The sequence below is a fragment of the Haliaeetus leucocephalus genome, unplaced genomic scaffold (assembly GCF_000737465.1).
Source record: "Haliaeetus leucocephalus isolate CR32 unplaced genomic scaffold, Haliaeetus_leucocephalus-4.0 Scaffold417, whole genome shotgun sequence".
Taxonomy (NCBI): domain Eukaryota; kingdom Metazoa; phylum Chordata; class Aves; order Accipitriformes; family Accipitridae; genus Haliaeetus; species Haliaeetus leucocephalus.
The window spans coordinates 3,093,373-3,105,918 of record NW_010972853.1 but is presented as its reverse complement, the minus strand read 5'-3'; the positions used below and the strand labels follow the sequence as shown (position 1 = coordinate 3,105,918).

The 12,546-nt window shown below is 35.6% G+C and overlaps 1 protein-coding gene across 1 annotated transcript in view; it reads right to left on the bottom strand.

The window, feature by feature from the left end:
• Positions 1-502: 502 nt before the first annotated feature.
• FSIP1 (fibrous sheath interacting protein 1) overlaps positions 503-12,546 on the bottom strand; it is an 82,681-nt gene continuing 70,637 nt past the window's right edge. Inside the window, exon 12 of the mRNA XM_010574280.1 lies at positions 503-1,078. Coding sequence (XP_010572582.1) covers positions 503-1,078 — 576 coding nt within the window. The remainder of the gene's footprint in view (positions 1,079-12,546) is intronic.

Here is a 12,546-nt window from a genome sequence, read left to right as displayed (position 1 = left end):
TTCTAGAAATTATGCATTATTTGTTCATTTTGGTATCTTCTATGTGTAAATTTGAACTCCCTGAAAGCTATTTATTATTTTTAATATAGCTAGGTCATGTTTGTTTCTATACTACTGAGTTTACCTTATTAAAAACATTCAAGAAACACTTGGATTTTTGTGTGAATTGTTATACTAACTACTGGGAGAATATTTTCTCTCCACAGAACAGTGAACATGACTTTCTGCTACCAAAAAGATAATCTGTATGTGTTGTCAACAGTATTTTCCAGTTGACAGAATTAATCAACATCAATATTATATTTCATAAGAGTCCTAGTCTTATAGTCAATTATGTCAGGGCAAGAATTTTAATAAACATTCTGTTATTTTGTGTGTATTATTTCTGGCACAGTTTTATGTTTTATAAAAGTACATCCTTGCCCGACCATAATAATCGGTGTGTATTGGTGCATACCTTTGGTGAGAACCTGCTTGGTCTTTTTTCATCATAATCAAAAGCCTATTCTAAAGGGTTCTTAAGAGTCTCACCTCCTTTGGTTTGCAGTGGTATGCTGAGAATGTCAGCCTCTGTGGATGGCTCATTGTTCATGCTGATGCAATATAATGGTTCACCCAAGAAAGAAGGTTTCTTCAACCTTTTTGTGTTGAGTGCTCTTGACATAAAGTAACCTTCAGTAATACTCTTATCTGCCATCTTCTGTAAACCTTCTAGGTCATCAGATTCCTCTGTTTGGGCCAGTGAATCCTTTGATAAGTGACTATCAGCCAATGCTTTGCTGATATAGTAGCCAGGGATTTCACTCTCTGCATTAACACATAAGCTTTTGTCTTCAAGTCCAGCCTTTTCCTGAGCCGTTAACATCCCTACAATATGGTCTTCAAATAACATTTTGGAAAGAGTAGATGTGGAGTGAAGAGTGGAGTCTTGACTTGTGTAACAAGGGGGACTTAATCCAAAAGAAAGAGATTCCTGAGACTTTGGCATGGTAACGTTGCTTATTGTTCTCTGAGGCTGCATACATTCTTCCAGAAGGGTCTTAAGCTGCTCTTCAGAGAGGCCCGTTTGTTCTTCAGTCTGAAAAAAAAAAGGGGCAAGAATTTCTTCTGTCAAAATATAATTAATGAAAAGCAGCACCATAAAACAGTTTGAGAGATACAAAAGCACTGGCAGAACTCTTAAAACAGATATCCATGTTTTTCAATTCAAATGGAATTTAAACATACATTTACATAATCACATCATTTATGTAACATCTTCACTAGGTTCTAGATAGATTAGATGCTGAAAGTTAGGAAAGAAGTCTGATGTCCACAAGGCACTGAGAGGCCTTTGATTTTGCTTAGTCTTCCACTAGATATCACTGCTTTTTAATTGTCAAAGCACGTACTTCTTCATAGATCTTGGTTTGTTATGTATACATACAGACACACACACACTTTAAGATTTTAGTTACTGAAAGTAAAACAGCACGTTGCTAAAAGACTTTCAGCTGTTGGGGCGATGCAACTGGGGTCAAAAATGGTTTTGGACAGCACCAGCCCACAAAGATTGTCACGTATTGACTGAAGTATTCCCAGCCACTCACGGTAGAAATGCAACGTACCCTCTCTCAAACATGTGACAAAAAGCACATCAATTTCTCAACTATAGGACCTACCACATCAGGTATGTCCCATGGCATATGACAGAAGAAAGGCCCATCTTCTTTACAAAAGTTTTACTGCTTTCTACAAGCTGTTACTGCTTGGATAGCTCACGGATGTCTTTTCAGTCAATTTCTCATTCAGACAGTGGCACGCTCCTACCGTTTTTATCATGCAGGTTTCCTTTACTGGACATTTCTTAAAATCTGATATTAAAGATAATGACTGATATTAGCTGGTAATGGTGAAGAGTAGCAATGGATATTTTGCTCAGAGAGGTTTGCAATGGGGAGTCACTTCTAGCCTTTACAATTCTTAATGCTCCTTGGTAATAAAGCAGCACAATGCTACCTGACAATTTAAAGATTATAATGAAAAGTACAAGACATATTTTAGATATGCATAATGCATTTGCCCATGAAATATGAGATACAGAAGATATAATAATATATATTATAAATGTTATAGATACTATGCAACATTTAATGGAAGAAGATGCTTTCTACAATCAAAACCTTGGTTTTACCTAATCTCCAAGAGACAAAGGATCAGTTGACAATCTGATGAACTCCCTAAGGCTGCAGTGATTTATGTCAAACAATGATTTTATTCACTGTGTAATGACTTACTACACAGAATTTACTTTACATTCTGCTAGAGCATGGAACTACTGTCATTTCAGAGGAAAGATCAATATCAGATATCTAGCTGATTTTTTTTTTCCCTGAAGGTCTCTTATCCAACTACAGGAGTGATATGACCCTGTTTGATGTATACGACGTGATGAGATCGCAGCCTAAGTAACACAGGGTTATGCCTGAAAACTGATTATTCATGTTCATGAATGGGGACAATTTTCAGTCAGGAAGAAAATAGTATTTCTTTGTAAAACTTGTTGTGGCTATTAAAAATTACAAGGTGACACTACAGAGTGAACAAGAAAGACATTTTAGTTGACTTCCAGTCACCATTCTGTATTTACATGTTCAAACATTAATAATAGCCAACAGCCGCTACTATAGACTGATTACTTTACAGTTCAGGCACTAGTTGATGTACTTAAACTCAGTTTTATAGATTTATTCAACCCACTAGGGTCTTCCTGCACAGACCAATTTCCTTCTCAAAGACACTTTGAGTTCACTTCCTACACATAGAGAAGAAGGCAACTACATTAAAGAAATTGAGATGTCAAGGGCTTAAACAACAACAACAACAAAAGAAAGAGCATGAAAGACTATCATTATGTGTAGAGAGCTTTATTTAGATTAATATAAAATCAGGTAATTACATTGAGATTCAGCTAATCTTGGTATCAATCAATTTACTTTTGATAATATAACTGAAATCAAACCACAACCTTAAGCACTTATTTAGATAACAAAGAAAAAATTATGACCTCTTCAAACTTTTCTCAGGCTTCTAAATTTTAATCCTAGTGCAGAAGGTACTCACTGATGAAAAATAAGTCAGACAAGCAAAAACAATTACTAGCAAAACACATGACAAATCAAAAGTGGAACATGGAATTTTTCAAATTTTCTCTCGCAGTCTAATCTACTAGCCCATACTGAATTGCTTACATTTCTTGAAGGAGTATTTTAACTTGCAGGACAATGTCGGTTTACAAATAGTCATTATTAGAATGGACTCACTATAAGAAACAAGATGCATTCACTCAGGCAGAGCACCACAGTAACATAGTTATACCACTACTGGAAGCACAGCTGCATCTAAAGTGCATCCATAGAGCAGAATACTATGCTACACAAACATAACTATATTTGTACCACAGAAGATTCTCACATCTGGAAATTCACATGGATTCCCACGTGTTTTTGAGTGTGTGGTTCTATACTAACATATTTCAAAGCTCTTGGCCAAGATCATTTGGAGCTAATTTTATGTTAATGACAGGGCAATTCACTCACTGCAGAAAGGAATTCTGCATCTGGAGTAAATGAATAACTACTTACAAAATGAACATAGCGAGGAAGATCATATTGTCCTGCCTTTCTTTTGTCCTTTTATTCCCCCCAACTCCACCCCATTTATCTGCAGTCTACTTTTCCTTGTCCAAATTTATTTTTTTCCTTTTTCCTTTCAGGAGAATCACATGGCTTGTACTGACAATTAGTTCATAGATTACCTTGATTATTACCAGAGGGCTAGGTGGGGAGATTTAGAGCCTAAGGCAAATGGGGAGGTAAATGAGTCTAACAGCTAGAGAGTGAAAAAAAGTTTGGTAACTTGTGGGTTTGTTTTCCTCTAGAGTGGCAGGCCTGCAGGCAAAGCAGACAGTGTAAAACATTACTTAGTTCTGTTTGTACTTTATGTCTTCCTCCCTTTGGATTGTTTTGTAAGACATGCTTGCAAGGATGCAAAGATAAGGAAAGAGAAAGTATTTAACATACCTCTCCAAAATTTACATTTTTAAATACTAAAGGCTCACTGTTCGCCATTTTCTTGTGCCAAAGTCACTTTAGGGTTAAGGAGAAATATACAGTAGAGGAGAAGATAGCTCTTAAATAGCCATCAGTCATCCACTCAGCAGCAAGAAGTTTACATTGAAATGAAAGCAGAAAGGCTGCTGTTGAAATCAGAAAACTGAGTTTAGGGAAACATGTAATACCCTAAGGAGAGACACCTCACACCAAAAAAGGCTGTGTATTTGCAACCAAATGAGCATTTTAGCTCATGGAATCACATAATACAGCAACTGTATTAGGAGTTTGCAAAGTACACATTTGCACACGCCAGAAGAAATCCTGTCACAGCTAACTGTACTAGTTTAGAGTCACAAGATTTGGAATCAGTAACACAGTCTTAGGGAGACACTAGATTCTACTTCTCCCAGGCTTTCACTGCCCTCACTGTAAATAATTTACAACATCTATACAGAAAAAATACTTCAGGACATTTCTTTAAAAATACAAGGACATAAAATTAATGTAATTCAAAATGCAGAAACAGCCCACTAGACAAGGGAAAATGAACTATCAGGTCTGGTTCCCACTAGAAATTGGAAAACCTTTTAATTGTTCTGGCTAATTTTTAATAGGACACTGAGTCCTATTCATTTCCTAAGCTTTTTACCGTTAATGATCCAAAAAACCTAATTCCTAGCCAGGAGTTTAGGAGCCTGCTAATGACCTTTACTGTTTATGTGTGGCTAGCTTTTCACACACTTGTGGCCCTTCTCTGATTGAAGATTTCTTGTTCCTTGCTGAATTCCTCGGTGACATGGGTCTACAGAGAAAAACTTACTGCATGTGGTAGGAATGCAAACTTGCAGATAGCTGTGGACAGACCTGCTGTGACTACGGGCTTGCAAGTTCCAATCTTTAGGCTTGTTTTCCACATCTACACAGTAACAGAAACAGACTAACACTGAAAGGCCTTATCAGATTTTAGCATGGAGATAAAGCTAATAAGTCAGGATTATTTCTAATTATAGTAAAAAATCATAAAATGACACACAGTAATGAATAAGCACTAGAAACTCAGGACTATTTAAGGACTCATGTAGCTGGCATATCTATAAACATGCACATTTTGTTGCTTAATCTGAAAGTATTACAATCAACAGTTCATGATACTTTATTTGCTTGAAACTATTTATTTTGATGCTCTAATTTACTTACATTTTTACTGATGTGTAGGACTGCAACAGTCAATTCTAAAGTAACTGTTCTCTTCCTGATAAAAAGACTTCATTTTAAGACCATACTGATCTACTGAGACAACATTCAGATTTTTGACATATCAGCACAGAAAGGTTTTGTAAGTTTTAGTTATTTCATGACTTACTGATAGTTTCTCAAACAGCTCTGTTTTGCTTCGAAAAGGCAATCCTTGCCTTGTACCTCCACACTGCGCAACTCAACATGCACCATCAACTCCAAGGTCTCACCTTTACGCGTCACACCCAAGCACCATGCACTTGTCTATGAATAGTACTGGTCAGCGCTACTGTGCAGTATTATTAATATGCTGCATACAAAATCAGACACATCATGACACTGTGGAAGAGCTTCTTAAAATTGCCAGAAATGCTAAATGCCTAAAGTTCTTTTGCACCAGAGAAGTCAGGATTGGTGTCCATAACTTGTAAACTAATTTAAATTATGGGAATATATCCTTATGAGACTGTTGTGGGTTAACCCCAGTAGGCAGCTAAGACCACACAGCTGCTTGCTCACTCCCTGCCTCCCCGCACCAGTGGGACAGGGGAACAGGAAAGGAAGAGTAAAAGCAATAAAACTTGTGGATCAAGATAAAAAATGTTTAATAAGCAAAGGAGAAGGGAAAGAAGAGAGTAAGAAAACAAAACAAGTGATGCAATGGCAATCACCCATCATCTCCCATGGGTAGACCAATGCCCAGCCAGGTCCTGAGCAAAACATGGGTAACTTTCTAGAAACCCCTCTTCTCCCTCTTCATTGCTGTGCATGATGTTACACAGCATGGAATAGCTCTTTGGTTAGTTCAGGTCATCTGCCTCATTGTGTCCCCTCCCAGCCCATTGCGCATCCCCAACCTATTCAGTAGGAGGGCAGAGTGAGAAACAGCAGGCCCTGATGCTGTGCAAACACTGGTTAGCAACAGCCAAAACATGGGTGTGTTATCAGCATTGTTTTGGTCGCAAATCCAGAACACAGCACCATACCAGCTGCTATGAAGAAAATTAACTCCATCCCAGCCAGACCCAGTACAGAGACCCATACATCCACTTTTACAAAGAAATTCTTAAGTGTCCAGCATGTCACGTTACGGCTTTTAGTGTTTGCTTGTTTGTTTTAAAAACACTATGTTACGAGAAAGAGCTTAACAAATGTAAAAGAAAAAAGTGAATCTTTCCTCTGTAAGGCTATTTCAGAAGGGTTATGTCAGAATGTAATGAGAGAAAATGTAACTACAGTAGATCAAAAACATGCTTACAACGCAGTGAGCGTGTTTCTGGAGAGGACAGTAAAGTGTATCGAGTTGATGGTGTTAAAAATTAAGACTGGAAGCTGAATAATGGATTCAGAAAGTAGGAGCTCCTTGTGCTACAATCATGATTCACCATCTGGTGGTCCTGTGCTTAAGTCTACTTTGAGTGGGTTTGGGGAGTTCCGTACTGTTTCAGGAAAGACATAAATCTTTAAGAATGAACCGTATTCCTGAGCCATAGAAGAAAAACTCTTGCTTTTGCTGTTTTCCTCCTTCTGTTAGTTACATTTTCCTTTCTCTTAATTTTTCCATGGTTTCTGTTTGTGTAAGGGCAGAATGAAAAGGTCTGGTAGTCAATTTTCTGTAGCTGCTGCTGCTCAGAGCCAGAAAGGACAGAAGTGTCTAGGCAAGAAAACAGGAGCACCAGAAAAAAAAAGAGGAGGAGACTAGTGGGCATCTGGTAAAATCACTGTCTGAAAAGAAAATTGAACCTGTAACATCATGAGCCATCAGAACCACAACATCAAACCCATTATCAGCCTCATGGAATCATATAAATTCTCCACTAAAAAAAAAAATTAAAAACAGTATAAAATATCAGAAGAGAAAATGTACTTCATAAATAAATTGGAAATAAAAAACCCTATAGGATTTTTTCCCCTTTCTCTAAGAGAAATCTTAACAAAAATCAAAAGGGGACATGATTTAATACAATTTTGCTTTTATTTAGAGTAGCAAAGTAGGTGAAAATTGTGAAGAAGAGACATTGTAATTGCAGCAGTTAATTTCTTTTTAATTTTTAAGATAGCCTAGAGGTTATAAAGTAAAAATAATTATGACAAGTTCTTGCAGGCAAAACTAATTTAAACATGCATATTTTAGTCATTACAAAGAGGCATAATACTTGTTTTTATTTTATCTTTCTCAAAAACATCCAGTCAATTGCTTGTGATTTGAATGTGCAAATAATGAAAAACTATGCTTCATCAGCTATGCCACACCCTGTAGACTTTAGAAAAAGAAAGCAACTGGTTGCCAGAGGTGACAGAAGTAGGGAAAAAAAAAAGGAAGCTAAAATATCTTTTACAATCGTTTTCTTCTCATTTGATACCATAGACACTAAGCTACATTACTTGCAGCTGTAGAGTTTGCATGGTACTACACTAGGATATAATGAAGATGTTTCGGTGGCTGTAAGTGTGAATCTCTTCTTGGAAGCATATGGAAATAATTTTATAACTTTTAAAGATCCAAAAAGCTTTATTTCTGAATTGCTACGTCGTACTTTTTACCCTTATTTTCTGAAGCTTACGTTCAATTTTAGATTCATTTCATGGTAGCTTTTGATCTACAGGTTGTATAACTTTTTCTAGGTGCCTGCATATTAGCAACAAAGTTTTCACCCATGGACACCAAAATCTAAATGTGTATGTCCTCACCAAAGTTTTAAGAAGGTAACTATAGGAAACAAAATTTTAAAATGTCACACAGGTTTTGAGTTTCTAACACTCCTATCAGGCATGTGTTTATTAATAAAAAAATAGTATTTTCAAAGTATATGCATTAGAGGAAGATCATGACTTTGAAGTTCCATTTTCATTAACTGAACCAAATATGGTATTTGTAACCTCTAGACCCTAAACAGTATTGGATTCAAACCTAAACAGTTAAAATATCAAATATAACTCATTAAAATCTGTATTTCCATTAGCATGCTGAGCTAATATAAGACTTATGCATCATGTTATAAAGGAAAGCTAAGTGAGTTTTGATTTCCTGTTACAAAACAGTAAAACTGTTACAAAAACTCCTATATTTTATTACCCAATTAACTTATGAATAGTAGCTTTCATACAACAAAGCAAAGGGTTGACAAAGGAATTTCAAAGGAAATTCTGAATATATTGTATATAATACCTAAATACAAAAGCAAATAAAGGGTACTAGAAATTATTTTAAATTAAATTAGAGATATTTTTCCTATTTAATTAATCTTTCCTAAAATACTGGTTAGTGTGAAACTATGGCTAAATCTGGTAAAGTCTGACGTTCATAAAACATAAACTATTATACATAAAATAAAAAATTATATACAAACAAAAACAAGTTATAAAGAGTGTTTCATTAGTGGCTGCGAATTGTTACTACCTAAGCAGCTGAGTCTGCTGAGTTAAATGAATCGATAAGCCAAATTTTGATAGTCTCTTTCAGAGGTACTAAGAGATATTTTATGCATTTGAATTCTGTTTTCTTTAGTTCAATCCTGTTTCAAGTGAATTTGAGAAACCAAACAGGAGCTGGAGGAGCAAGCAATGACTTTTGATCTTCTGATGATGAATAAAAACAAATGCAAGAAGAGACCTAGTATTCTAAAATTGCAGAGACTTTTCAAGCAATAGGATCGATTCACTAGCTGCAGGTAATACTTCCTTTTAACAAGAAAGCAAGTACCTTTAAACAGAGTTTGTCTGTTTGTTTTTTGCGGTTTTTTTTAACATTTCCAACATCATAATGAAATCTGGTTCTGTCCAAGAGATACTCTAAAATGTTATAATGTTATTCTATTCTCCTCCCTAACTGCAACCAGTGTTTGTAGTGTTCTCATACCTCTTGCCCTAAGATCCAAATCCTGACTGTAATTGTATAGCATATTAGACTTTTGTATATATTTTATAATAAAAAATTTCATCAGTTAAGTTTCAATAGTTTTTAAACACTGTTGTCTTGCTACTGAATTATACTCCAGCTTCCATCATAAGCAGCAGGGCACAAATTTTTAGTAAGCAGGAATCAACAAAGGAAGAAATTTTATTCAGTATCTTTAATAGAACAAAAGGTAAGAACTACAGTTCTAAGTAAACATACATTGAACGGTGTAATTAAATGTGATAGAGTGTATTTTCCTGGCTAGGGCAAAGAGGTACTGACTTGATGTAACAGACATATTTAAGTGAAAATCAACATATCCTAGTAGTCACTAAACAATAAGTCAACCCTTCTTTAGAGAAATAATTAAAAATCTTAAGAATTTTAAAAGCTGCATAAACATGATGTAAACCCCCCCTTGATTTAAACACTAAACTATGATAAAAGTCTCTGATTTAAATCACTTTGAATTTAAAATCCATCTACTCCAAGGTTTCTAACAGATGTTTTGCAAGAATTCGGCTATTCTAACTTCAGTTTAGTTCAACGTTTAGCTCATCTAATCTACTGCATTTGTAGACAGAAAAAACTAAGCATTGTATTATATATGAATCACTGTATAATTTTTTCTCTCATTTCTAAGATCTTTCTCAACAAATGGATCGTTGTTACACCACTTGATTTCATACACTTTCAAGTATTCTTAGGTTAGGAAGCAAGCTGTTTTTAATTGAACACACTAAACGTGTGCGAAAACGTCAGACACAAATTCCTGAACTGGCATTTACGATTCATCATTCTGAATAAGGCTTTCATTTTCTAGCCTCTACTGAAGAAGCAGAACTTCTGTAATCTAGGCTATTTAGCATTCAAAAACAGTTTCCTAAACATCCCGTTTTGTGTTTTTAACTGTTTGTTATTAAGCATTTAACAGATTTCATTCCATAGAAATATCTTCCTTGAATATTATTGAGTTGTGGCTTTAATTTTCAGCAAAGCCAGTATAGTAGACAAAAATGCCTTGATGTGGTTGCAGCTGTTTTCTGTTACAAAAACCCAGTTATTTTTCTTTTTCTGGTCATGTTGGCTTTTATTTTTCCAAGAAATAGATACAGTGTAGCATAATGGTACCACAGACTCTTATTATAGCAATTTTAAAACTCTGCAACAAAGTATTTTGATATTTTAAGAATGCTTGCAAGTCTATAACCTATTGGGGCAACAGAAAATACAAACAGCAATCAAACTAAGGGCACAGAGCTTTGTTTCTTCATAATGTAAGAAACTTCACTGCAAGTGCTAAAACACCAATAAAACTAACAAAACGCCCCCGTCCAATAAGAAGGAAAACAGGGAAGCCACAAACACATGATCTAGATGACCTATGTAGGTAGGTGTAGTTTAGTCTCACTAAAACCAAGGACTGGCCCAAGGAGCAATAAACCGTAAAGACACATCAAAAGCAACTATAGACAGAAGCTTAAAAAAGAAAAAAAATAATAGTTTTTGTATTCTAGGAGTTCAGACCGTGTTTCCTGATATTTTTTAGGGATATCTTTTAAAGTGACTCTTCTTAATTGGCCCTGTGTATCAATAGCAACAGGCACCTCTGAATACTAACTTTTTCTATATAACATATATATGTATACGGTAAACCTGATCTATGATATATATTTTCGAGATGGAAATGTTCTCTCCCGATAGCGGAAGTATGATATGAAGGAAGTTCTGCTATATGTGAAATAACAAGGTACAGAAACCCATAGTGTTCTCTAGTGAAGTCATATAGGTAGTGTACAACCACAATTACCCAAGTTAAGGAAAAAAGCACACAGTTTCTTTTATAAATGTGGTTTTCTTACAGAGTTTTTGACTCTGCATTAAATACAGATGATAGTAGTATTCTCTCTGTTTCACATTCATGCCACCTAAACCAAGAGCCTCAGCCAAAGGCTAATGTCAGCTGTAGTTCCCTAAGGTCCTCACAGGTGGCAGAGAGACACCAGCACCTCCGACTGTAATTCAACCCAGCTAAAATCTAAAGATAGAACACTTAGAATTTTGCTTACAAATTACTGTTTTAAAACTGAAGCCTTTCTGACAATACAATTCAAAGGATACTAAGCAAAAAGAGAATAAACGGGAAGAAGTAGAGATCAATATTACAACAGAAATTTGGTAAATCACAGAGGATTAGAAAAAGGTATGCAAGACACTACTTTTCAGAAACTTGTTTCTGAGAAATATGTTGAAGTACAGAATTGCAAAGACACCTAGTTTTAAATAACAAGACCCATAATGTATCACACTGGCTTAGCTTTCATTGTCTTATTGTTGTAGTTCATCCCACAAGATCAATAGAAAAGCATGTACACTATTGCCACGTATTGGCAAATGCAAGCACTCGAACAGTGAGAGACAGGACACCTCTCTAAAAATACCAGGTCTAGTACATCTGAAACTGTATTTGTTTTCTTGTTTTGATCTCTTAATTGTTACAGTTTTAAAGAAAGGCTTGGTTTTGTATCTTTTTTAATAGGAGCAAAGATTCTAGTGCAATTACAGAACTGCAAAAATCTAGAGCTTTTACAGAACCAAAAATTATAGGAAAGAAAGAGAAGTTGCAATATTTGTCATCATGCGAATTGCAAATACAGAATCCTACCTCACAATGGCAGGACTATTAAGTCTCTTTAAAAAAAGAAAAAAATCAAGTTTCCATTAACTGCTCATGAAACTGCAATGAAGTTTCGGACTCTTCAAGTCACAGCATGAATAATTACACTCACTAAGGAACATCCTGTCAAAAATCATGAAATTGTCATTGCCTTTTAGGGAGAAATCACTGTACATGAGTATAGATAAATGAGTAAGGGTAGGGATAGTTTTGCCACCTCTCAGTCTCTGCTTATGAGAGGTCAGAGGAAGAACTGATAAAAAATTTGATTTTCTTTTTGTGTTTGGTGGGGCTTGTTGCCACAGGCCAAGTGCAAAGTTTCTATAGGGACATCAGGTTGCAGCTGTGCTTGTCAATGTGGGCATATATTTTATGGAGTGCTGAAAAAACATTTTTAAAAAAGAAAGAGAATAATGAAGAATCTTTTTCTTTTCTAAAGAATGGAAGGGTATTTTGAAATGAGATACCTGCATCTGGCTCTTCTATTTCCATTCAAAACGAAACCCAAAAGCCTTTAGGAAGAATGTGATGAACAATATTGCCCCAGGGAAAACATCTTATTTGGAGTTTCAAGCCTGCCTGCACCCGTTCTTAATTTTGAGTAGCGGGGTGGGGGGGGGGGGGGGGGGGGGTTTTCTGAC